Raw genomic sequence first — 27,175 nt, forward strand, 5'->3', positions numbered from 1 at the left:
TAAGAGGTTACAGTATAGGTGCAGATGTGTATTTTCATTTCCAGTAAGAAAAGATCATTAACCACCGTAAAATATAAAGGAGCCCTTTTGAGGTTGATACAGAAGTGCTTTTTAAGTGTTTCCTATGTTGATTCACTAAGCGCTTTGAAAACAACTGAACTGGCAGAACAACCAGCCGTGTCTCTTCCGCGTCCCCGGCCTCTAACTCTGTGGCTTGTCTGCATCGACCGAGGGCTTCACGGAAAGCGCTCAGGCACAAATGCGCCCCCTTTTCGTCTCTTTGTATATTGCGAACGCAGGCGCACGGCGGGTTTTTCAGTGCTTATCAGCCCGTACTGGCTGCTGTTGGGTAATGACCACTTGCACTACGTTTATTCTTGTAACAGAAACCTTGTTTTGTGATTGATGACATCGCTGTCGTTCATCCATGAGCTGTTGTGTTAAACAGTACCTCAAAAGGACTCAACTAGTATTTTGAGGAAGCCCGAGTGGATAGAGGGGAGTGAAAGAGAGACCTGCCATTCTGCCTTTGAAGCTGCATATATTGCTGTACCTGTTTTTATGAAAGCCAGGTGCATTCTGAGATGGAGTTAGACATTTTCACAAGGTGCTAGGTGTTCGGCGACCAAGTACTTGCAGAGACTTGAATTTGGTATACGAGTTCCTCTGTTGGCATCAGAGAAACTGATCAACACTTACATCAGGAGATTTTTTTTTTTAGTTGTCAGCTTATTTATGAAGAATATACAGAATTTTATTTCTTAAAAATATCACAGCCAAAGTATATACAAATATTTCTTCTTCTAGCTAATGTTGCCATTCACAAGCAAGAGCTAAAAACGTACTTTTCTGATGAAAAAATCATTTAAAATATACACTGCAAATGCAGGGATAGCCCGAGTATCTATAATAATTACTACATTAAATGCCAAGATTAAAGACAAACACATGTAATTTTATTAACTCATAAAAGATAAGAAAAGGAGAAGTTAAAGTCCCAGGTTATAGCACTACCTGTTATTTCCTGGGGACCTCAGGACATTTATAGGGTATTTCCATATTGTCTCTATACGGACAATCGGGAATATAGGAAATGAATTATGAATAATGCAAGATGAAGGCTCCTCAGGCATCCATGTAATTTCATGTCGTTTTTTAGATATTGGGTTAAGGGACATACTAAATTTTATATTGTTAACCTTTTTTCTATTAGAAAAAGTATACTTAGTAGAATTTATAGCAAAAGATTCCTGGGTCACCACTGCTGCTGCATGTCCTGGCGCTCACTGCCATCTTTGTCCTTATAAAGGGATGGAAAGTAACCCAGGGAAAAGAATCAAAAGAACTCGACCAAAGCAAAAGCATCCGTGTCTCCACCTAAAAATAGCATCTCAAGAAGCCACTATCTCTGGCCTCACAAATCCAGCCCCAGGTTCTGCTCACAGGGTAAAGTGGAAAAGAAACAGAGGCCAGAAATAGACTCACATGTATACAGCCACCTGATTTACTACAAAGGCACCACTGTAATTCAGTGGGGAAAGGATGGGTGTCTTATTAAAGGACACTAGATGAAAAATAATGAACCTTGGCGTATTATGTGCATGTTATGCACAAAATGTATTTGAAACAACAAAAAAAGTGAAACAGATTATAAAATTAAATGTAAAAGGTAAAACAATGAAACTTAGGGGAAAAAACGTAGAGAAGTATCTTGTTTTCTCCGAAGGACACACACAAAAAAACCAAGATCTGCAAAGGACGAAAAAAGCAATTGAAAGATTAAAATATTAGGTTTCATTGAAACAGAACTACTGTTTACCAAAAGACCCCATTAACTAGAGTTGAAAGGCGAGTCACGGACTGGGAGAAGATGCGGGCCATACCTGCGCCCAGCAAAGGCCCAGCACCTAGAGCTCATGAAGGACTGCAAGTCAGGCAAGGGCAGGCGAAGAAGCCGACTGAGAGTGAGCAGAAGAATCGAGTGGGTTCTTCACAGAAGAGAGTAACCGAAGTGCCCACCATCGTTAATCATCAGGAAAATGCAAGTCAGAACCACGGTGAGGTGCCGCTACACCCATCAGAATGGCTTAGATTCAAAACCTAACAATACCAAATGTTGGAAGGGAAGTGAGACAGTTAGAACTCTCACACTCTGCAGGGGGAGGTCATTTGAAAACGGCAGCATCTTTTGAAACGCCGCGCACTCCTGCACTGACACGGTCTTTGCCCGAGGATAATGAGTGCCTGTGTTCACCGGAGGATGCATACAATAACAGCCACAGATGAAACCTGGAAACAACGTGCATGTTTTCAACTAAAATGGATGAATAAATGGTGGCGTCTTCTCACAGTGATATATAATACGCTGCAACTCAAAGAACAGTTGGTACACACAGCAACGTGAAGAAATACCACAGACATAACAATGAATTAAAAATGCAGACACAAAAGTTTAGACACTGGATGATTCCACTTATATGAAGTTCGAGAATGGGCAAAAGAGCTGTGCTGGCAAGTTAATTCTGTATGAGGGGCCCGAGGGAGGCGTCTTGGGTGCTACAAGCGTATTTCCATCAGGGTGGGCTAAGTGGGTGTGTCAGCCTGTACAGAGCCTCCTTTATAAAGCAACGAAAGAGAGGGGCCCCTTTAGCCAGCCCAACACACTTCACAGATCCAGGCGGAGGAGACATCTGCCCTGCTTGGCGGGGGGAAAAACCAAAATCAACTCAGTTCATGGCCCAAAGTAACGTCCAGATGAATGGAAGATAGAAACTGCAGACACTGTTGAAAAGCAAGCACAGTGATGGGATTAAACACTTGTCCCCACCCTGGGAGGGGGAGGACCTGATCTGACAGGGAGGAGCGACTGCAAAGAAAAATGTGGAAAGGTAAACTTGTCCACGCTCATGGAAGAATATCTTCAGTGAATGGAATGACCAAAATAAAATGTGGCCAACCGCTTACAAAGAAGTATTACCCCCGCAATGATAAAGGCTTACTATTTTAAACGTAACCAGAAATTGATGAAAAAGTGACTGGGACCGATACATGAATGGGTCCCGTTACTGTAAAAGATGCTGAGAAAAATTTTAAGCAAATCAGAACCTGTTTTATTTTTTAAGTTTTGGAAAGAATGTATTAGAAGAGTTGAAACTAGCCGCGTCGGTTGCAGAGCCTAAATCACAGACTGTTCACTGGTTGCCTTCATGGTTAATCCCACCTACCTCTTGGTGGGTTTTAATTTCTCCTCTGGAAGAGATTCAGCTTTCAAATTGTCCTATCAAAATGTTCGGTTTTATTTCTGTTGTGGCCTAAGTGCTTTTGATAACCTGCACAGAGTCAAGCCGCTCACCTCCCGCCTCCCCCCCCCCCCGTCTGCTTTGTACCTGGAGTGTTTCTGAGTAACCTGGTCCACGAGCGCTGTGATTACGTCACGTGCGACTGCTGGCGGGAAATCTCAGAGGTCTGAGCCTGAATTTGGACAGCAAAAAGCATACTGAGGTGTCTTAATAAACTCAATGGTGTTGTGCCATCTTGTCAGACTCGGAGTAGTCTGTGCAGTGCTAGGTGTTAGGTCAGAGCCCTTGAAGGGTTTTGGGAGACTTTGTAAGCATCACATGCCCTTAAGTTCAAGTATCGACACTTTGGGGCCTTCCTCCTGAGCTCCAGAAACGGGCATTCCTGGGTGTCAGGTGGGCGTTAAACACGCGGGGTGACAGATGCCAGGCTGCCTCTTGGCTTTCTGTCTTGGCAGATTTAGTCCCAGGCCTCTTGTTCCAGACTCAGCATGTTTCCCTGAACTCACAGTCCACGCTGGCGGCCACCTCCCTGAGGAGGAAGAGACCTGGAAAACAAAGCAGGTTTGCAGCTCCACCTCTTCGCGTCCGGCTCACAACGCCCCTCAGCAGCGCCCAGAGAGAGGGTTCGGGGGGAACCCAAGTCACCCTCCTGGTAGACACCAGGGGTGCCTGTGCTTGCTCCTCAGCGGCCAAAGGGGGCCACGTGTGCGGGCTGACACCAGAGCATCCAAGGGGCATCTGTTTCCCACGTGTCCTGTATTGTGTAGGGACAATGTTTATTTTATTTATTTTTGGTTAGGGCTTTTTAAATTCTTATTGTTTATTGAAATGTAGTCAATTTACGGTGTTCTAGGTGTACAGCAAAGCGATTCACTGATACATACATATATTAGATACATTTTCAGTGTCTTCTCCATTATGGTTCATTACAAGAAGTGTATGAACAGTTTTTAATTACTATGTATTTAAGGCTGAAATCCTTAAAGCATTGCCTTCAATCAGGAAATCATGCCATAAATCAATGTTCCGTCATCAGCACCTTCAGGGCAGGGACAAATGTCATGGAAGCTGCTTACGCAGACACTTGAGCGCCGGGCTGGTTGCTTGGCAGGTGTGCCGACGCCCGGTGGACAGGCTCGGCGGGGATGTGGGGGAGCGCTACTGGGCCGACACGGCTTCCGGATGACCGCTGTCCATTTGAAATGTGGGCCCTTTTGTGGCTGTTGCATCCTGACGGGCATCTCTGTTCGTGGGGAAGCGGTTGTTTATTATATGAGCAGTTATGTAAAAATGCTTGCAGCCAAGCCAGAGAACGAATTGCTAATTTTGCAGAGATGCAAATGTATTGTCTGTAGCTGAGGGAAGCCAAATTATTAGCGGTCCCTCCAGGACCATCCTAAAACAGGTCAGAAAAACAGCGTCCTGACAGGCACGGCTGGTGGCATTTGGTTTGGTTTGGATGATTCTGTTCCGTGAGTGAATTCTTGCAGAATAAAGAAACATGGGAACACGGCATCCAGTGAGCGCTGAGCCTGTGAGGCCCGGGGCACGCGCCCCCGTTCAAGTCCTGACTCCGCCGATTACGATGACCTTGACGGTGGACCCCTGGCCTTCTCCCTGATTCAGTCTTTCCGTCTACACGATGGAAATGGGGACGGTCACAGCATTGACAGCTCAAAGGTGGTTGTCAGGATGTAAGTTGCTTCCATACGGAAAGTGCTTCAAACGAAACTGGCACGGTCTCCAAGTCGCCAAGGTCGAAGTGAGCTTTGTCATCGTGTGGCCCCCGTCCTCCTCCGTGCGGGCTTGGCGTTCATAGGTAGCACGTCTTTATCTCTCCTAAGGTGAACGTGCCACCCACCAAGTCCATACGTATTAACAATAGAAGGAACAAATTACGATATAGTTCAGTAAAATGACAATCCTTGGTGATTTAACAGTAATTTTTACAGGTGAATATCGATTATTTCAAAGAGTATAATCTATTAGAAATCGTGACTCAGAACCAGTGGGAAAGAATGTTAACTACTCAGTTTCGTTTCATCAAACTTCATGTTGGCAACAGTTTGTATTAAACATGATCTAAACAGTAGCTGTATATTCATTAAAATGATGTACTTTATGACTCTAAAGATGTTCTGAAACGTAAGTTACAAGCCAGTATTTCTCAAGTCAGTGTTCAGAGCCATATTCTGATGGTTCCATTAAAGAATTCTTCTAATTTAGAGATGACACTTAAACCATTTTACCAGTAATAATGACTAAACCTCTAGTTTACAGGGCTAAATCACAGCTGAGAGACATTTTTATACCAGATTACATTTAGTGCTTCTAAGGCTTTTAAAAAAATTATAATTTCTTCTAAAAGCCTGAAGATCAATTTACAAAAAGGCCTTAAGTACACTTTCCAAAGTACGTAAGCCCAGAAGTACAACAAAGGCCTCAATACCGATGGCTGACAGCGTCAGAAAAAAACCAAAACTAACATATTAGCAACTAAAATGTCCTGTGCCTGAGAGACGCCCTCAGTGAAGGGGGTTCCGACAGCCCCCAGCAGCGCCAGGTGGTCCAGACCCCTGCAGTGGTGCAGTAAGGAAAGAGACAAGTGAGAAGGCCCTCGATGTTGAGTGAGGCACTTAGGAAACCCATGTTATTTCTGACCATCTGCTCCCCTAAAACATGCCTGGACGTGTTTCCTGGTGGCAGAAGGTGAGACCAGGCAAAGTCTCACAATTGTGCAGGATGGTCCCACTGAAAACCACAATCATAATCTTGCTAAAGTGAGTGTGGTGTTTCAGCGATTGGAAACCAAGTTCATGAGGCTGTTCCCTCTCTTCGGCTTGACAGCTGTGAGTACTGGTTATAAGGGTGGCCGTTGCTTTAATAATTAGGGCATCAAAAGAGCATGTGAAACTAACCTCATTTCCTTGAACCTGGCTAATGTTTACATGCAGAGAGCAGCAAGCCTCTTTATGATACATCTGAGCTCAGATCTCTTTGAGCTGAGGAATAATAGATGAAAAAAAATCTATTATAGATATGTAATGTTTCAACCATCCAGATTTTATTCATACACTAGACATTGATGGAGTCTTCCTGCAATTACTGGCTTAAAATCTATTCTCTTAATTACGAAGCAATTTCTGAGGAAAATCAAAATTTAATAGATGATTTCTTTGAATGGCATGTGGTTTTTTCCAACGTGATTTGGATACAAAGCGTGAATTCAAACGTTTGCCTTTGCTCCGGTATTCTACAGTTCGGACCTCTTAGAAATCATCAACAGAGTTGTATAAAATCACAAAGGATCAGAGACCATAAAGGCCACCATCACCACAAGCCTCAACAGTGCTTGTCTGCCGCGTGTATGGATTTCCTAGGGGTACCCAACTGATGTTTGAATTACTCCAGAGATGGAGAAACTCACTACCACCCAGCACAGTTCATTTCTTCTTTGTATAATCTCTGATTCTTTTTTTTGTTTTGTTTTGGTTTGGTTTGTTTTGGCAGGGAGGAGGTAATTAGATTTATTTATTTATGTTTAGAGGAGGTACTGGGGATTGAACCCAGGACCTTGTGCATGCTAAGCTTGCACTCTACCACTGAGCTATATGTTCCCCCGCTCCCTATAACCTCTGATTCTTAAAATATTCCATCGCTGCAACTCACTGGTCTTCTTAGAGGCATGTAGAACAATTCTGATCCATCTTCCGTAATGAAAACTTTCAAATTTAGACAATTTGGACCCTGCCTTCCTAGCAAATCAGGCTGGCCCTCTTCTCTCAATCCTTGCTGACTGTCCCCTACTCCTTCCCACCCAGGTCTCTGCCCGGCTGCCTCCCTGAACTATCTCCCACCTCTCTGTCCTCAGGCTTCTGGTGGGATTTGGCCAATGGGGGCGCCACACAGAGGTCGTGGGAGGGAGAGGAGCACCGGGGTACCTGAGCTGGCCGAGGTCGCTGCCAGGCTGCCTTAGCGCTCAGCCCTTCCTGCCCCTGCGCTCCCCGGGGGTGGGGGTGCTGGCACCAACCCTGTTCGTAGCAAACTTGTAGTTTCCTATCGCTCTGTCCGTATCTTTGTAAAAAGTCCACTTACTGAACTCTCTTCAAATTCTCCAAGTTGGCGGGGGACCTGAGGACCCAGGTGCTGCTGCTGGGACCCAGCTGACCCTGAACCACCAAGGTTCTTAGGCCAGGAGGTCAGGTCATGGCCCCACCCAGAGCTTTGGGCTCAGCAGCTCCTAGGAGTCGAGTGGGGGGGGGGTCGTTCCTACCACCTTCCCAGATGGGCTTCCGAGCCCCTGCTCTGGTCTCTGCATCTTCAGAGAGAGGGCAGTCCTGGTGCCTTTTTAAAGGAAGGCAGTTGATACATAGACACAGAACTGAACAGAATGAGAAACAGAATGCCTGCTCCGTGAATCTGGAGAAAGGAGGGGGCAGGTCAGAGTTGAAATGTGTAAATCTTTACTGTAAGCTGCTGTCTGAGCAGGTCGGAGGAACGGACACCTCAAACGAAAACGTGGTGTCTGAGCAGATGGGAGGAACAGACATCTCGAATGAACACAGGGCTCTCCGCGCTGAGGTTCCGGGCAGCAGCGGCAGCTGCAGGAGCACCTGTTCGATGCCGTAGAAGGGGGCAAAGCTCTTTAGCAGGAATACGGCCACCAGGGCAGGAGCATTGCTTTAATCCTGCATAAATTTGTCATCTTCCCAGAGAGAACCGCGGGTAAGAGGGAGAGCGCAGAGGACCGTCTTCTCAGGTGAGATGCCCGTGGTGTGACCTCGGGACTTGCCTGTGAACGAGGCGCGCTCAGAGGACGGCATCAACGGTGGGGGAAACGCAGCTTGGCTCCTGCACAGGCAGCGCAGGGCCCGCCCGCAGGCGCCCCAGAGCGATGCCGAGCAGCTGGGAGGGAGCAGACCGGCCGTAGAACAGACAGTCACTAATTCCCTCATAAAACTGTCAGAAACCCCTTGCGGGCAGTTGGGTTTAAGTAATCTTATTAATCGCCCTCAAGAGACTTACCAGGAGACTAGCAGATAAATAAGGGAGCTTTTTTCCTTAAAGGGTTTGGATTGGTTTTATATTTAAAAAAGATGGAAGATGGAAATTTAAACAAACTTTATAGGAGGCTTAAGGAGCCCAGCCGTGCTGAAGGGCTGGAGGTTCTCCCTGTGACCACGTTCTCAGCCCAGCCATTGACCTCACTCAGAAAATATTCATTAACTTAGCTTGTGGCACGTCGTCCATTCATAAGAAATAAGCCATGGGGATGGCTTATTGGAAGCAATAGATAATATTTCTATCTATATACCTCAAATTAGGCTTTTCAATTTTTTAAATAAATGAGCAATCTCTTTTTTTAATAGATAAAATAGAGCTAGAAACAGCCAAGTAAACTGAGTCAGTAAGTCTGAGGCAGAAAAAGCCACTTCCCCCTTAATTCTCATGGGTTTTAGGCATTTTAACAATATGAGTGGACGGTGATACTTTCTTCAGAGGGCTCGAGTGATGAGAGTGAGTTCCCTTCGGTGCTAAGCATGACAGCCAATTAATTTGTTTGTGGCTCCTAATGACAGGGGATCCACGTGAGCTATTGCAGTGGGAACCTGCATCCTGAAGGAAGCCGAGCCCCAGGGCTTGTTGGTCATTCGCCCAAATTCACACGCCAGGGAGTGGAGAAGCTGCTTCTAAACCTTTGCTGTTTTCTCTTTTCTTTTCTTTTTTTTAAACCAAAACTTCAATTCGACTCTTGTCCCTGACTTACTGCTTCAGGTCCTCCTTTAGGACTGAAGTCAAAGTTACACGAGCATGCATACAACTGCTATCGAGTCTACTTAAACCCATGGATTTCTAACAACGTTAGAAACTCTGGGCGTTTTGTCACCTTTCCTACGATGGTTCCTGATACAGCAAGTCTCAGGACGCCCAGAGCCCTCGGATGGCCAGGAAACAACCTGAGCGTCCCCTTGTGCAAGAGCGGAGAAAGGCAGTGAGAGGTGTGTGTGTACACACACATACACATACACACAACACACACACATATACACACAATGGAAAATTATTCCGCTATGAGAAAGAGGCAAATTCTGCCACTTGTGACAACGTGGATGGACTTCGAGGGCATTTTGCCAAATGAAATTAGTAAGACAGAGAAAGACAAACATTGCATGGTGTCACTTGTTGTGGCGTCTAAAACACTGACCTCACAGAAGCAGAGAATAGACTGGTGATCGCCAGAGCGGGTGAGGGGAATGGGAGACACTGGTCAGAAGAGACGAACTTCCAGTTACAAGATGGGTAGATCTGGGGGTCTGATGCAGAGCACGGAGACTCTAGCTGACAACACTGCATTGTACACTTGAAAGCGGCTGAGCGAGTAGATACTAAATGTTCTCACTGGGTGCTGTTTTATACTTTTGTAATACAGGTTGCTTGTTCCATTTGGTGTACCATCCTGGGATCCCACAACCTTCTAAATAATTATTTAAAATCCTGTATGCACTACCTTAAAAGTCCCCTGTGTTTCACCCATTCAGTCCTCCCCACTTTACCTGGAACCACTGACATCCCATGATTTCTCTGTCACTGTGGTTTTCCAGAATGTCCTGTATTTGGGGTCATACAGGATGCAGTCTTTCATACTGGCTTCTTTAACTTAGCAACATGCATTCGCGCGTCATCATGTCTTTGGTGAGCTTGATAGATCATGTCTTTTTTGTTGTTGAATAATATTCCACTGGGTGGAGGTGTCTGGGAATGGCTGAGACTGGGATGTCCGGCTGAGAAGGCTCCCACAACTCCAACTGTTCAGACAGCGGTAACTCAGGGCAGCGGCAGACAGAGCTGAGAGAGATGCGGAGGGCTTTGGAGGCTGGCAGAAAACACAACGCAGAAATGGGAAATGAAATCAGGGTTTTTTGTGTGTGTGTATGGAAGTACAGTCAGTTACAATGTGTCAATTTCTGGTGTACAGCATGTTTCAGTCATACATATACATGCATATGTTTGTTTTCAGGTTCTTTTTCATTACAGGTTACTACAATATATTGAATATAGTTCCCTGTGCTATACAGAAGAAATTTGTTTTTTAAAATCTATTTTATATATAATAGTGAAATCAGGCACTTCTGACAATTTACTGCCTTTCTGTTAAAATAATCTGTCCAGAAATTAAGTCACCACTGCCACCTGCTGGTGAATAAGCTGCCCATTCTAAGGTTGTCCTGCACTAAAGGAGTGACGTTTTATAATACACCAGCGAGGACGTTGTCGATTTCTCTCTCCCTCATTGACTCATCCCAGCCCAGCAAAGTTACTGAGGTCTGTTCAGAGGACTGATGCGGGTGGTGGGGAAGAAATGCCCTGTTTCTAGGCTGCGAAAGTTTAAGACATGTGTTAAGGGAGGAAATAAGCAAAATGGTTAGCTGCTAATCTGTTTGAGTGCCATGTGAGGTCCCAGACTGAGAATTTTTTTTTAATGCCTTTATTGTGGTTTGGTCCCTGTATAGTAAACCACATGTATTTCAGGTGTACAATGTGATGAGTTTTGATAGATGTTCACATCCATGAAACCACCACCACAATCAAGATAGCTAACATTTCCATTTCTCCCCAGTCTATCCCTTCCCACTCCCTTACCCTCTGGTAGCTATGTTTGTTCTCTATGTCTGTGAGTCTGTTTCTGTTTTGTAGAAAAGTTCATTTGTGTCCTTTCTTTTAAGATTCCACATGTAAGTGATATCATATGATATTTTTCTTTCTCTTTCTGGCTTACTTCACTTGAACGATCTCCAGTCCATCCATGTTGCTGCAAATGGCATTACTTTTCTTTTTTTTAATGACTGAGTATTATTCTATTGTATAAATATACCACATCTTCTTTATCCAGTCAGCTGCTGATGGACGTTTGGGTTGTTTCCATGTCTTGGCTATTGTAAATAATGCTGCTGTGAACATAGCATGTGTCTTTTCGAATTATATTTTCCTCCAGATATAAGCCCAGGAGTGGGATTGCTGGATCATATGGTAAGTCTATTTTCAGTTTTTTAAGGAACCTCCATACTGTCCTCCAAAGTGGCTGCACCAAGTTACATTCCCACCAACAGTGCGGGAGGGCTCCCTTTCCTCCACACCCTCTCCAGCACTTATCGTTTGTGGACTTTTTAATGATGGCCATTCTGACTGGTGTGAGGGGATACCTCACTGTAGTTTTGATTTGCATTCCTCTAACAACTAGTGATGTTGAAACATCTTTTCATGTGCTTATTGGCCATCTGGATGTTTCTTTGGAGAAATATCTATTTAGGTTTTCTGCCCATTTTTTATTGGATTGCTTGTTTTTGTTTTTTATATATATATATATATATATATATATATATATATATATATATATAAAGCTATGTGAGCTGTTTGAATATTTTGGAAATGAGTCCCTTGTCTGTCACATCATTTGCAAATATTTTCTCCCATTCTGTAGGTTGTCTTTTTGTTTTGTTGATAGTATCCTTAGCTGTGCAAAAACTTTTAAATTTAATTAGATCCCATTTGTTTATTTTTGCTTTTATTTCCATTACTGCAAGAGCTGGTTCAAAAAACATTGCTATGATATATGTCCAAGGGTGTTCTGCATATGTTTTCCTCTAGGAGTGTTATAGTATCTGGTCTTACATTTAGTTCTTTAATCCATTTTGAGTTTATTTTTGCATATGCTGTTAGAGAATGTTCCAATTTCAGTCTTTTACAGGCAGCTGTCCAGTTTTCAAAGCACCACTTGTTGAAGAGACTGTCTTTTCTCCATTGTATATTCCTGCCTCCTTTGTCATAAATTAATTGACCATAAGTACATGGATTTAATTCTGGACTTTCTATTCTATTCCATTGATCTATGTGTCTATTTTTGCCCAGTACCATACTGTTTTGATTACTGTAGGTTTGTAGTATAGCCTGAAGCCAGGGAGAATGACCCAGAAGGAGAATTTGATGGGACTAATCTAGCTTGCCACTAGGTGAAAGGGTGATGGCAGGTGGCCCATCCGAAAAGGACACACACAGAAGGAAACTTTAGATGTGGTCTGAAAGGGGTTCTCAGGTCCAATGTACCCAAGAGAGCTTTCAGCTTCAGGCCCCTGTGGCATTACTGACCAACAGACTTGAGAGTTAGTTGTCCCACGCTTTCAGCCAGCTGTCCTCTTCCAAGATGTATGCGAGATGCTTTGAGGGGCAGCAGCACAGCTCCCTTCTTTAAAGCAGATGCCACTCGCAGGCAAAAGCCCATTGTGGCCACCTCCTTAAAGTCAGAAGATCTGGGTTCATCCAAAGAAATGAAACATTATTCATATCACTAGCGGGGACTAAAATGGTTTGTGTTAAACTGGGGAGTTAAGTGGCATCTGGTCTCTGGCAGTCCCAGAATTTCTACCTTTGTTTCTACTTTAAAGGAGACTAAAACGAAGTCTAACCTAGACAAGGCAGTCACCTAAAGTGGGTGAGTGGGGGGTTATTGTTCTGTTTTACAGAGAGGAGATGGAGGCTTTGAGAGAGCTAGGTACCCCCGGGCACACAGCTATGCCGTGGTAGAGCTGGGGTTTGAATCCGGGCAGACGGATTTAGGACCTACTACATCAGGCTGTTTCCTGTGCTCTATTTTCTTGAGTTAACAGCAGCTACTCGAAAAAGCATTAGTAAACGGCTGGTACCACGAACTATGATTAATTTTTGTTATTTTAAACACAGTCTAACATATACTATCTTGTTTCTCCTTCAAGATCAGAGTGGTGTCTTATAATTCATTTTGCTCTGTATAACAGTTTACACGTCAAAGTTTATGAAATTCCAGTCTCTTACATTTTTGACTTATGCCCAATCACTTGGGTGGTTTATGGGCACTCAGCACATGACACAAATGTTTTAAAAGTTTGTAATGATTCAGACATTGACCTAAGAACATCACAATGTGTTTCTTTATGTTTGTAGCTGAGTATCTCAGTTCAAGAGTATGAACAGAATGCACTGTGGTGCACTTGCTAGAGAATTATAAACGGTATCTTTTTTCCTCCCATTTCATTTAAATATGTCACTTAGCTGATTCAGAATCATAAACGTGACATAAAGCTAGCTCAGACTTGACGTGTGTGAGAGGAAGTACACAAATTAAGCTTCTCCTCATTCAGACATAATTTAGCACTATCTTTAAAGACCGCCATGTGTTCAGACAGCACTGCCCGTGTGTTTGCAGGTGCCCGGAGCAGGGAGGACTCAGCAAGCACATGTCATCAAGGAGAAGACGTAGTGCAAAGACACCATGTAACTCTCTTCTTGCCGTGATTAAAAAGGACACGTGGACGAGGAGTCTTGCACACAGAGAAAGCAACTTTCCAGTCTCCCTAGACCAAAACATCTTTTCTCTATTTAGATGCTACACTGTATTGCAAATTGCTTTTTCCCCAAGATGATAAGAAATATGGAATATTTACTACTCAGCACACTGAACAAAAAATGACCTCTGCTCAGCCTGTGATTTTAAAAGAGATCAGCTGTCCCATTTATCATAGGCTGTGGACTCTTCGCTTCATTTTCCTGACATGCAGTGTAGAGCTAAGGGTTTTGAGTTGTCAGTTGTTTTACTAGAGAGCCTTCAACTGTCCGTAATGTAACTCATTAACTCCAAAGCTTGTTAATTGTCAGATTTTCTGAAATGTGTTCATGGAAATTGCATGTGGTCATAAAACCAGTTTATTATAGGAACTGCACAGTGAAAACTCTGTGAGTTAGTAGTTTAAAAAGCCAAAATTAAAGACATCTTTAACAAATAACTTAAAGGAAGGGGTTTAGTAAAGTTAACATTAAAATAGAAACAAACACATGAACTCATGACCTTTAAAACTTAGATCTCTGATACCCAGCTGAAGTGTCATCCACCTGCCGCGGTGTGCCTGGTGGAGCAAGACGTCTCATCTCCTCTAGAGCCTTGGGGAGAGTACTTGACTCCGGGTCTCTCCTTAATGGGAGGGGACCAGAGAACTCGGGACGCATGGGGGCACCTTTGTTGGTGCTGGGGAGCAGGGGTGCTTGATGCTGTTAGTGTTCCTGGAGTGTCCCGGGGGAAGGAGATGGCTTGCAGACTTCAGCTGACGAAGTTGCGTTGTTCAAGCATCAAAATAAGTAATTTTGTGAAAACTTTTATGAATTCTTCATGTTACTCAAAGGCGTAGGTAAAGCATATATGATTCTTCTGTCGTGTTTCCAGAACATGTTCTGTGTTACTCAAAATTCGAACTATTCGTGTATTGAATGATGTTTAGGTCCAATCAGAGAGTAAAACATTGTGTAACAATCTTGCAGCCTGGAGTATGTGTGTGTGCAAAATTCCATTCATATGGGCAGAAAAAAAGCTGTGAAAGAAATTATTTTAGGAGCTGTGTAAGAGGTCATAGTTAAAAAGAAAAAAAGGTCAGGATGAAATGTAATACACCTAGTTTCAGAGGAAAATGAGCTTGAAAGTTTTGATTTCCATAGAAAGGGGCTTGGTTCCCTAAACTCCACGACTCCCTCTGCCTTGGAAGTTCTGCCAGGTTTTTGTCTCCAGTCCTGACCTGGGACTGCTTTTCTGGGTTCGTGTCTGACAAGGGTCTCTTTGTCCGGCAGTTTAACACTGGACGACGCGCAGCGTGATTTTTCCTTCCTCTTTCCTTGTGCCTGGTCGGCGCTTTGCAACAGAGAGATAATTAGTCCTCAATATACTTAATATAAAGCAATAAAGAGGGCTCACGGAATGACTGAAGTCGCAGTAATTTACAGGGCATCATTTGATTAGAGATACTCGTTTTAATTTTAATCAGCACAAGTGGGCTTAATCTCATTTTCGATCGTGGGCATCGACAGAAAGCTCGGAGGGGAGTTATCTCAAGGAAAAGAGCCCCACTGGGCTGCAGCCTTGGGCGCGCGGTTAGGTGGGGGCTGGAGCCTGCGGGAGGCGGGGACTGGGGTCTGCGGCGGGCGCTGGGGGCAGCGGTGGGTACCCCAATCCCGACAGGGGGCGGGGCGCGGGGCGGGGCGCGGTCTCGGGGTGGCGGGGACCCGCACCTTCCCGCCTGCAAGCCGGGGCTCCGCCGCCGCGCGCCGCTCCCACACTGCTCCCCTCGGTCCAGACCGAGGAGTTGCCGGTTCTCTCGACCCTCGTGGGGTGGGTGGGCGGCAGACAGAGCCGGCCCGGCGTGGGAAGCCGGACACCCGCAGGGTCGAGGCTCGGGACCGTCTGGGAGGCCGCGTGAACTGTGAGCATCCGCGCCCTGGGACTCGCCCAGGCCTCCGGGGCAGCCCCGCGTCCCCGCCTGTGTCCTCGCCCCACGTCCCCGCCCGGCGTCCCTCCCCGAGGCGCGCAGTGTCGCCTTCCCTCCGCCCTCGGGGCGCGGACCCTCCGCTGGGACCCTCCTGACCCACGGCCGCTCCGGCGCGCCCATGCGATTGGCGAAGCTGTTCCTGCTGGCGCTCGTTCTGTGCCCGCACCGCACCCAAGGGAGGCCCGGGGGCCGCAGGGGCGCGCGCGTCGCGGGCGACGAGCCGAAGGCCTGGCTGTCCCTCCCCGTGGCCTCCCGGAGCGCAGGTAGGCGGCCCCGCGCCCGCGCCCCTTTGCGCGGAGCCCGGGCCGGGGAGGACTCGTGCGGCCGGGAGGGGCGATCGCTCGGGGCAGCCTGGCTCGTGCGCCGTGAGCGGGCGGGCGCTGCCGACAGCCGGCGCTCAGCGCAAGTGGTCAGTTTATTCATGGCTCGTGGCTGAGACTTTAGTAACAAGGAACCCGCCTCGCAGAGGACCAGCTTGACGCGCCCCTTCCCGGTGTGGGAGCCTTGTAAGTGGCTGGCACAGAGCCGGAGGACCTAAGATTCAACCCCAGGGGCCGAGGCGCAGGGGACAGGTTAGCACCTGCCAGCGTCACGTTCCGGGTCTTCCCGTTTGGGGAGTTAAGTAGGATCACTGGCGTCAGGCGCCGGGACGCTCCTTTCCGCACCCCTGGAGCTGGCGCGGGGGATGGTTGAGGGGCCACTGGGTTGGTTAGCTCCGAAGGCCCCCGACGCTGCCCTGCGGCTGGCAGATCAGCTCCGGGCGCTCAGGTTCCTGGCTGCTTAGCTGCCCAAGGAGTCATGGGGTGGGTGAAGAGGGAGAGAAAGTAGCCACTACTGGAGCGTGTGGGGTGAGCAGAGATACCCCAAGGTGGAGAAGCTGGCGGTGAATGAGGAGGAAACGGGAGAAGGCCGGGGCAGAGAGCTCAGAGGAGGGGCAGGGGCGCAGGGCTCCCAGGGCAAGAAGGGTGGGAGGAAGCGGGGAAGGAGGAGAGAAGTTGCTCAGAAAGGCGCCGTTTGGAGCCTGTGCAGAAGTAGAGCGAGGTGGAGGTACCCGCCTAGGCCGGGAGCAGAGGCGCCCCTCCGGGGGCCGCCCCGCCTGTACCCCGCTGGCCGAGAGGTCTTAGCCCGGGGCAGCCTGGCCTCCTTTCACCCCTCTTCTGCCTTATCTTATTTATGATATAAATATATACACATGCGCACTCCACACGCTTTCATCCGGGACCTATTACTTGACAGTCAACACGCGGAGGCGCAGGCACCCGGGGAGCAGGCAGCCAGGTGTCTGCGCTCTGGGGGCGCATTCTGGGCACGGAGCGGGGGAGACTGGCCCACAGGCAGACCTAAGGGGGGGCGGCGGGAAGGCAGGTGGTGGGGACCACCGTCCTGGAAGCTGAGGTGGGCGGCTGAGCTCCAGGACCTGGTGTCCGGGGCCGGGCCGAGCTTCCCTGGCGGAGCTGGGCGGGAAGGGTGACCACTGGCAGGTATACGGTGACGCTGTCACATCCTTCACGCCCCTGGACTTGACAAGTTAAATTTTGGTTCAGTTGTATTTCCGTTTGTGACCTTTATCTATCCAATCTTCTTATCCCATTTACATTGCATTGTTAGCACAAATCTTTCCTGTGAGTGCTTATTCTATTTTAGTGTCCAATTAAATGTTTTAAATTATTTTGGTACAGCTTTTAACATTTGATAATAAGGAAGTAAATAAACATTTCAGTAAGGTTCAGGGTAAGGCATTTTGAAATATAGTTTGTCAACTATACCTCCATAAAGATGAAATTTAAAAAAGTAAAAGGAGCATATTGGAAAATTCTTGGGATGTAAAGAATTCCTTTGCCTCATCTAGGAAACAACGTATTTAGAAAGAGTTAATTTACAATTGTTGTGGAAGATTACAAGGAGGAACACAACCTTTCTTGAAACCATTTTGCGCTGCTGCCAGACGATACAAAACAAGTACGAAGACTGGTGGGTGCAGCTCAGGGGTGGAGTGCGTGCTTAGCACGCACGAGGTCCTGGGTTCAGTCCCCAGCACCACCATGAAAAAAAGCTGTTACAGGGGCATCTAAGCCCTAAATATAGACTCATTTTCAACTAACTAGTTGCTTAGTGAAAAATTAATACAGATTTAAGGTAAAAAAATGTTAAAGTCAATAAAAAGAGGGCACCTGGACAGATCTGTCTGCCCTCCCACCCCCAGAGTCCCACTCCCTGGTGCCTCTCTGCAGGCAGTCACCACCTTAGCTTGTTTTAATACAAAAGGGGTGCCACGGAAGAGGCACTGGCAAACTTTTTCTATCTGAAACATTTTCAGAATATTTTGGGCTTGGTCGGTGGTGCGAATTCTGCAACAATGACTCACCTCTGCAACGGTAGCACATGAGCGGGCGTGGACCGCACGTGAACCATGAGCGTGGCTGTGTTCCAATAAAACTTTGCTTACGGAAGGAAACAGGCGTCAGGCTGGATGACTTCTGAGGGTAGTTTGCTGACCTGTCCACGGGCCAGCGTGTGCAGTGGACACAGCAACTTCTCTAAACCCTGTAGCCTGTCTCCAAATCGATTCTTGCCCCTCCACACCAGGCATAGTGATCTTTAAAAATGAGACTTGGCTGTGTCCTCCCCTTGCCCAAAACTCCCAGACTTCTCCTCACCCTAGAATCAAGGACAGAGTTTGGCAAGGACGGGGAGTGTCCCCACCGCACCTGTCTCCCCCGCTCCAAATCCCTGGGCACGCTGCAGCCCTCCCCTTCAAAGCTAGCTCTTCTTTCTCTTTTTTTCTTCTTCTTGTTTTTTTTCTCCTACCACATTTTGTGAGGAATCTTGTCTTTTGAAGGAAGAGACATTCTGCCAAAGTCCAGCAGCTGCTCTGAGAGAATGGGTGGGCCTGTAGGTGTCTCTCTTGGTGTGTTCGTGGGGGGAGGGAGCTGAGCGCCGTCCTCCTCCGCCATCGTGGCCCCCCCCCACTGCTTCTTTCTTTGCTCTGGGGTCTCCTCATCTCTTCTTGCCTAGAGAGCTCTTGCTTTTCACTGCAGGTGAAACAGTCACTTCTCTCAGTTAAATTTGTCCGCTCTGCGTCGCTCTATTTCTATAGAATGCCGGCACTTTGAGATGAAAACTCAAGTGTATGAAAAGCCTGGTTTTCTTGGTGGCCTTCGTCAAGTCCAAGTGAGGCGTTGTTTCTGTTTCACAGATAAAAACCCTTTCGATTTTCAGTTCCTTGAACACGGGCCAGGTGCCCCATCTGCCAAGCTCTGTCGTACACGCTGAGTGATAACAGATGAGCAGGACATTGTCCCTTTTCTCAAGAAGCCAGCAGCTCACCCTCATGCTAGGCAGGATGTGACAGCTGTAAGAGAAGCGGCTGTCCGGGCCGGAGAGCCGCGGACCCGGGGCGGGCGTTCACACCCTCACCCCCGCCAGGGCGTCACGGGCTGCAGGAATTGCTGGGTGTTCCTCCTGCCTCGTCTCATGTGTGGTCACGGGAGTCCGGGTGATGATTCAGACTGACCGACAGGGAGCTGACCGTCGTCTGCGGCCCCCGTTGTGCTTGTGTGATGTTGGACGTGCCCGGGGTCAGTCTACAATAAGGACGGCGTGTGTTTGAATGTGTAACTGCCACCACACAACATGGAGGTTCATGACTTTATTAACCAGGTTTCAGTTTTCTTTTTTTCTGGAAGAGTCGCACATGCTCCTATTGTTTTTTTTATAAATTGTGTTTTCTGTGTGCTGTATTTCCAGTGAGCACACAGTGACGCCTGAGAGCTATCTGAACTTTTTATTTCCTTTTAAGTGCAAAGCCCTGTAAGTGGGAGCGCATCATGACCCGAAGGACTTCAGTTTCCTTGCTCTGGCTGCTCCGGGGAGAGCAGGTTACAGGAAAGAGACCCGCTAGGAGGTCGCTGCCCGAGTGCGGTCCCAAAGCCCGACGGCTCGGACAGCCTTGCGTTAGTGAGAGGGGCAGAAGTGCGTGGGTCTCAGATAGTTTTTGGAAGTGGAAGATACAAAATTAAGTACTAGTTGTGCTCTTCTGAGACGTCTCTGGGGTACCCTGAAGACAGCAAGGGAGCAGTTACCTCTGTGGGAGATCTGGAGCCTCAGGGGGTGGGCAGGGCTGGAGATGCAGATTCAGAATCAGCTGCGTAAACAGCCACGACTTACGTGTTTAGTGCTTGTCATTACAGTCTTTTTTTTAAGAATATTAGAATCTTGTATTCAGGTCAAATTGACACATAACATGACAGTGGCTTCAGGAGTATTTAGCAGAATGATTCACTGTTTCTATACGTTGCAAATTGATCTTCGCAATAAGTCTAGTTATTCTGTTCCCACCTGTCACCACACAACAGAGTTACCTTTTTGGATTTACCCTCTGGGCAACCTTCATGTATGCTCTGCAGTGTCACTGACCGTATACCCTGAGCTGTATGTCACATCCCCCTGACTGACTTATTTTAGAACTGAAAACTGGTACCTCTTGACCCTCCTCGCCCATTTCACCTACTCCCTAACCCGCCTCCCCTCTGGCAACTACCATTCTGTTCTCTGTTTTGTAGCTAAGCTCATAAGCTTAGTTGTGTTTGTCTGTTCATCTTGTTTTTCAGATTCCATATATACGTGAAATCAAACCGTATTTGTCCTTCCCTGTCTGGCTTACTTCACTTAACATGATTCCCTCTATGGTCCATCCACGTTGTCCAAGTGGCGAGATTTCATTCTTTCTTAGGACTGAGTAATACTCCATTGTATACATATACCACATCCATTCATCCATCGATGAACAATGAACACACCCCTAGGTTGTTTTGTTAATAAAGCTGCAGTGAACGTGGGGGTGCAGGTACCCTTTTGAATTAGTGTCTTGTAAGGATATTTTTAATGATGGAAATGCATGCAGGAAATTCTAAAGTTCTTCTTTTCTTTACAGAAATATTCCCAAGAGATTTGAACTTAAAGGACAAATTCATAAAGCATTTCACAGGTAAGCATAAACTTTATCAGTGATTCAATTAAATACAAAGATAGTGTGCAAATTACTCCGTGCAGTACTGGGGATATGAAGGTGAGGGGATGGAGAGGCTCACAGTCCAGTCAGGGAGGTGGACACATGCTGTTGCCTTGTATCCACTGTGGCGTAAACCAGTTCTTGAGAAGTGGTAGAAGTGTAAGCAGAGTTTAAAGGGTGCGCCAGAAGTGAACAGTTTTGCCAAGAAAGGCTGTAGTGGACACAATACATGAGCTGGGCTGTAAGAGGTGACACGTGGTTTTCCCAGATGAGAGCAGCATCCTGGTGAGAAGGAAGCCTTTGAGCACATGGTGTGGTTTGGGGCAGGACAGTGGATGTTGTGGCTGTGCTGTGCAGCCAGTTGAGGGAAGGGTGTGTGTGGCCACTGGGCAGAGGATGGCTGCAAAGTGGGTGAGGTCATGTTGTGACCAGCCCTCCGGGCTACACTAAGGAATGCAGGCTGTGCTCCCCAGCCAGTGGCGCAATGGAAGAGTTTTGAGCAGGACGGAGCCGACTTCCAGATGCCACCACTGAAGCACAGGTGGCTCACGCTCCCATGATGCTTTTTCGTTCTTCGCATCAACTTTGTGAATCGTCACAGTTGTCCTGTGCCCCACATTCTAGTGAAGCACTAAATTATTCTGAACTGGGCACCGCCACTTTTACTCTGTGCCTAACCATCCCACCACCTTTCACTGTTTGACACATGAGGCCGATAAGCTGGGAAAGATGCTGTTTGCCCACTTGACCAAAGCCAAGGGCCATCTTGTTGATTAACCTCAGAAGGACGGGGTGGAGACCCCTCTGAGTCATGGGGAAGTGGAAGGAATTTCCGGTTTTTTTTTAATTTATTTTTTTCCCCCATGAGTTCTTTTTTTTTTCCTTTTAAATTGGAGTGTAGTCAGATTACAATGTTGTGTCAGTTTCTCATGCACAGCATCATGTTTCAAGCAGTTCCCCGACGCTGAGTGTTTCCAGCCCTCTGTTAGTGGCTGTGGGCTCTCCTTCAAAAAGCAGGTTCCAGATATAAGGATGCATTTGGTGGGGACTGTCTGGATTTGTGGGGTTAGGTGAGGGAAGTCCACTTTACGATGGTCCTTGGCATGAATAATACACAAATCACTATAAGTAGAAAATGGAATAAATGTCTCTGCATATAAACATTACTTCCTATTAAATAAAACACTGAAGAACAGAAAGTAGAAACCAAGGATATTTATTTTTTATTCTCACATCCACTTGATTTGCTCTCTACAGTCTTTTTTTCCTGTCTAGAGCTCTTCCCTCTAAATTTTCTGAAGAGTTCTTCTGAAATCAAGATTCCATTATGCGAGCTGTTGAAGATGTGGAATGAATTCAGACTGTTTTTCACAGATGACATGTCACAGCCTCCCTGATTCTGGGTGAGGAGGTGTGGTCACAGGAAAGTTCTTTTTAGGGCCTGGAAGGATGTAAACCTGGTTTATCCTCTCTGTTCATAAAGTGCTGGCAGGTCTGTTTGGAAAACAGGCCCACGTTTATCTCAGGCATTCTTTTCCTGTCCGATAGGGCCAGTCACGTTTTCAGCTGAATGTAGCAAACATTTCCACCGCCTCTACCACAACACCAGGGACTGCTCGACGCCAGCTTGTGAGTAGCTTGGGCCGTTTTTGTTCTTTTAAAAAAGTCTTTATCCAACAGTAAATGCATGTGGTTTTGAACTTCAGCTGTCTGCGAGAGGGAAGTAACAGACTAAACATTGTGTGACACGCTGTTTATAGTACTGATGGTACTTAAATTTAAGGGGTGTGTGTGCGCTGTTGACACCGCATGGAATGAAACCACATTCTAATTGGGACTATTTCAGACAAATCTGAAAATAACCAGAGCCCCTTCAGGACCAAAATGTTTGTCAAGATTTCAACCGTTTGTCGCTTTTCAAATTCCTGGGCATAAATAAGGTACTCCCTCATATAAATGAAAAAAAAAAAAAAAAAAGAGTGACCATGAAGTAAAAGTCAGAATTTCCTTATAAAGGTTTTTAAAAACAGTTTCATGTCACACCATTTATACGATGGATCGGGATGGAGTTTTCTAAATAATAGTAGCATGTGATTTACAGGCTGTCTGATGAATTCCTTTGGATACTTAGGTTACTGAGCCAAGTAACAATTCCAAACATAACACTTATTTATTTATTTTTAATTCTTGTTTTTTATTGCAATGTAGTCAATTTACAATGTTAGTTTCAGGTGTACCGCAAAGCGATTCAGTTATACATATACGTACGTACATATGTATATTTCAGATTCTTTTCCATTACAGCTCATTGTAAGGCATTGAAAATAGTTCCCTGTGCTACACAATAGGTCCTTGTTTATCTATTTTATGTATAGTGATGAGTATCTTTTTTTTGTTAATATTTACTATTTTATCATTTATTTTTAGTGGAGGGGGAGGTGATTAGGTTTATTTATTTTCAGAGGAGGTACTGGGGATTGAACCTATGACCTTGTGCATGCTAAGCATACACTCTACCTCTTGAGCTTTACCCTCCCCCATGATGTGTATGTTAATTCCCAGCTCCTAATCCTTCCTCCCCCTCCCTACCCGCCCCCTCCCCCCACCCCCGGCAACTGCAGTTTGTTTTCTATGTCCTCAAGTCTATTTCTGGCCACACATAATATTTCAATGCTACCATTTTAAACTGCCCGAATCACGATTAAGTGTGGTAACTCAGTTGGCTGTTTTTAAATTCCTTTCTAAATCTAAACTTTCTTTTTAAAGAAAATGAATTTTAAATATTTTGTATCTTTTTAACTAAACTGGCCATCTTGAGGAATATTTCATTTTACTTGGGATGTTGAGTCAGAGTTATTATGATTTTTAAGAAAAAAAAAACTGCTTGTGTTTGATGATGAGGGAAGAGGAACATGCTGGAATCCAGGCAGAGTGACTGGCAGCACAGAGTGGGGGAGAGGCCTAGGCTTGGGAACCCGGCTGCTTGCAGGGAGGAGGCTCTCAGTGCTTGAGGCCGTTTCCTCTCTGGAGCGACAATCACAGTAGCACCCGGGGCTTGCATCATCAGGAGAGTCAGTGAGAAAATCCAGGGGAGCACTTGCCATGTTAGAAGCTTATTAAAGGACAGCTACCATTATTGTGAATTAGTGATGGTAATTAACGTGATTCCCCCACATCTGTAGTCGCCATGTCTGTAACTTTCTTTCAAATGTTTTCCCTAGATTACAAAAGATGTGCTCGGTTGCTAAAAAGATTGGCAGCGAGTCCACTGTGCTCACAGACGTAGAAGACGTGCACTGTGAGTATGCATTTACTAATTTTTCATTTTTCTTTTAACAGCTTGACTTTCTTAAGAAATGTTGAGCAATTTATAAAAGACAGGAAGCTGTTTTAGCAATACCTAATGAATTTAATCTGTGCATTTTCCACTTAGTGTTAAAGTTGGTCTAAATGCACAGGCTATTTATTTATTGTTATTGAAGTGCAGTCAGTTACAATGTGTCAGTTTGTGGTGTACAGCATAATATTCCAGACAGACTGGTTTATTGAATTAATAAAAATGTACCCAACAGTACTTGAATTAAGTAAGATAAACAGCCTTTTTGGCAGCCTTACCTGTGTGATTTTAAAAAATATTTCAACATTTGATGTTATTGTGCAGAAATCATATGTAAATATGTATTGGCTAAACAGAATTATTTAAAGACCTACTTTTAAAAAAAACCCAAAGATATAATAAAAGTAAACGTAATAATAGTAGGGTGTCAGCTGAGGGGGGCTGAAGAGGGATTCGAGGAGGGGAGCTGCCCAACTTGAAAAGTGTGCGAGGAGAGGCCATACTGCGCAACAAACTGCACGAGGAGCTGACATGGAGCGAAACAGCACTTTATTCTAGTACAACAAGATGGCACGCGCGGCGTGGTGCACTTGTCATGCTTTTATCTATTCTGCCCGCACATGCGCATTGTTCATGTCTTTGCTCGTGAGGACCTTACATAACACCACTAGCACATGCGTACATCTGCTTCTTACCTCATACACAGGTGAGTTGTTGTGACCTTTGGCCTGGTCCCACGGCCTACTCACTTAGGGTTGCCGACATAGAGCCCTAAAATCTTGGTTTACTCAACGTAGGGAAGGAGAAGAGAGGAAATACTGGCAGAATGGAAGGAAAAGCAAATGATCCAATACTTAATGAACACGTCGTCATTGCATGCTCTGCCGTGCACTTTGCCAGGGTGAAGTGGTCAGTTGGAGGGGAGGGTACAGCTCAAGTGGTAGAGCGCATGCTTAGCATGCACAAGGTCCTGGTTTCAGTCCCCAGTACCTCGTCTAAAAATAAATAATATAAAAAATAATAAAATAATAAATTAATTAATTAGAGAAATGGTTAATCAGAATTTTCTTTCTGGCTAAATTGCCCTAGGAGCCCTAGGGCAGAAAAGTATTTGTGTGACCTAAATAAATCAAATGCAAATTCTAACGTGTATTTACAAAAGTAGAAACTACATGAAAGACTGAAAGGTATTCATTTCTTTGCAAAGATCTTTCTCATCGGTAGTTCTTTCCTGTGTTGTACACAGTCAACAATATTTGGGGGGTGGGAGGGTGTGGTCAGTGCTTCAGTACCATGGACAAGTCCCTCTAAAGCCAGGGTTCCTCGGCTTTTGAGGGTGGAGACCAAAGTCATGGAGACTCTGTGGTCAGGTATCTGCGAATGTCCCCATCTGGCCAGTGTGACTTGATCTACCCCGAATAGCTGCCTGGGGATTCACCTGTCCGATAGGTCTGTTGTGACCGTCACTGAGGCAGTTCGGACCTATGTTGTGGGCGTCGCTCTTCTTACTCTTATTGAACAAGCAATTATGCGACAGTAATAATAACTGCATTCAATTCTACATACTTAAAGTTGTGAAACCACAAAATTTCCCTTGTTTTAGGTTAAGAAAATGAGCTGATCGTTTCAATGCTCAGTAATCAGTTACTCTCGACCTGTCCATCTCAAACCTTAAAAAAATTTTTTTACTGAAGTTTAGTCAATTTACAATGTGGTGTCAATTTCTGGTGTCCAGCATCATATTTCAGTGACACATGTACATACATACATTCATTTTCATATTCTTTTTCGCTGTAGCTTACTACAAGATATTGAATATAGCTCCCTGTGTCAAACCTTTTGAATAATGCAAAACATGAGTAAATCAAGAAAAGTCATTAGGCTCTTGAAACGAACTAAATCAAGCCATGTTTCTCTCTTTGTTTTAATGTATTTTATGTGAATGAGTAAGTTTAAATAAAGTCCCCCAAACAACGTAATACCTGGAGAAGTTCTCAAAAAACAAGTACTGTATTATAATTTAAAATATTGTGTGCAAACTGATATTCTTCTGGGACAAGAGTCATAGAAGACAGAACTGATAATCATGTCCCTTTAAAACTGCAGAGTTTTGGAGACTTAGTGAGCAACGTAGGAGTCATTTCTGATAATATCTGTTTCCAGTTACTTAACAAGGTCTTGGAATATTACAGATTAATACGTTTTAGGAATATTTTTGTGTTATGTAGGTGATGTCAAGTTCATTTTTTTGGTTTATGCAGAAGTTTTTAAACTTTAATTGGAAAGTCATCCTTTAAACTTTCTAAAATATGGATTAACCCCTCTCCCCCTCCACACACAGTAATCTACATGCTCAGGGTTATATTATAAATTAAGAGGCCACAGATTCTTTGTTTTTTCTTTTTATGTGTCTTTTTTATTGAAGTGTAGTCAGTTTACAGTGTTGTGTCAATTTCTGGTGTACAGCTCAGTGCTTCAATCGTACATGAATATACATATATTCGTTTTCATATTCTTTTCCAATGTAAGCCACCACAAGAGATGGAGTGCAGTGCCCCGTGCTATACAAGAGTTCACAGATTCTTCAAGCAAAGTAAAACAAAATATAATTATATTAAAAACCAAGTCCTAAATACCATTTTTCTTTCTTTCTCCCACAGATATTTCTTAGGAATGTAAATCTAATTTGAATGGAAAAAAGTGCCTGGAATCGTATTTAATGTAAAAAGGGATGAGACGTCTAATGTTATGGTGTATTAAGATGAGCAAAGTAAGGCCCTTCCCAGAACCAGCCGATGAGCTGTGAGCCGATGAGCTGCGTTCCACCCCAGAACGGGCTCCTTCCTTAGTGCACCCAGTAATTTGACATTTTTTAAAACAAAGTTTAATTCACGTGTCGCAAACAGAATATTAAAAATTATGCTCTTCTACTTTATTTTTGCTATGTATATTATTTTCTTATGTGGCTAACATTCTGTATATGTATGAGTAATATATTTAATTATGTAAATTATGTCTCAGATTGCCAAAGAGAAATGGTTTTTGTATATGATTTTTCATAATAGGTCTTTTGAATAATCATGTACAAAGTCCACTTTTATAATTCTAATTTAATAGTATTTAATTCATTTATTCAGAAGTTGTCTTTATTTGCATTAATTTGAAATATGAATTTTATTAAAACTTA

At 45.0% G+C, this 27,175-nt stretch overlaps 1 protein-coding gene across 1 annotated transcript; it reads left to right on the forward strand.

Annotated features, from left to right (window-relative positions):
- Window positions 1-15,758: 15,758 nt before the first annotated feature.
- On the forward strand, window positions 15,759-26,923 carry ALKAL1 (ALK and LTK ligand 1). The gene is made up of 6 exons (XM_072951678.1): window positions 15,759-15,903; window positions 16,180-16,212; window positions 20,574-20,627; window positions 22,200-22,280; window positions 23,873-23,949; window positions 26,649-26,923. Exons 1-5 carry the CDS (start codon window positions 15,759-15,761, stop codon window positions 23,935-23,937), a joined length of 378 nt encoding a protein of 125 aa, XP_072807779.1. The 3' UTR covers window positions 23,938-23,949; window positions 26,649-26,923.
- Window positions 26,924-27,175: the final 252 nt, after the last annotated feature.

This window comes from Vicugna pacos, chromosome 29 (assembly GCF_048564905.1).
Source record: "Vicugna pacos chromosome 29, VicPac4, whole genome shotgun sequence".
Lineage (NCBI taxonomy): Eukaryota > Metazoa > Chordata > Mammalia > Artiodactyla > Camelidae > Vicugna > Vicugna pacos.

What these genes read in the sequence shown, in the direction of transcription:
- ALKAL1 (XM_072951678.1), top strand. Translation starts at nt 15,759, where the DNA reads ATGCGATTGGCGAAGCTGTTCCTGCTGGCGCTCGTTCTGTGCCCGCAC. An exon ending in ATTCATAAAGCATTTCACAG is followed by an intron (nt 20,628 to 22,199) that starts GTAAGCATAAAC and finishes CCTGTCCGATAG; the next exon opens with GGCCAGTCACGTTTTCAGCT. An exon ending in GGACTGCTCGACGCCAGCTT is followed by an intron (nt 22,281 to 23,872) that starts GTGAGTAGCTTG and finishes TGTTTTCCCTAG; the next exon opens with ATTACAAAAGATGTGCTCGG.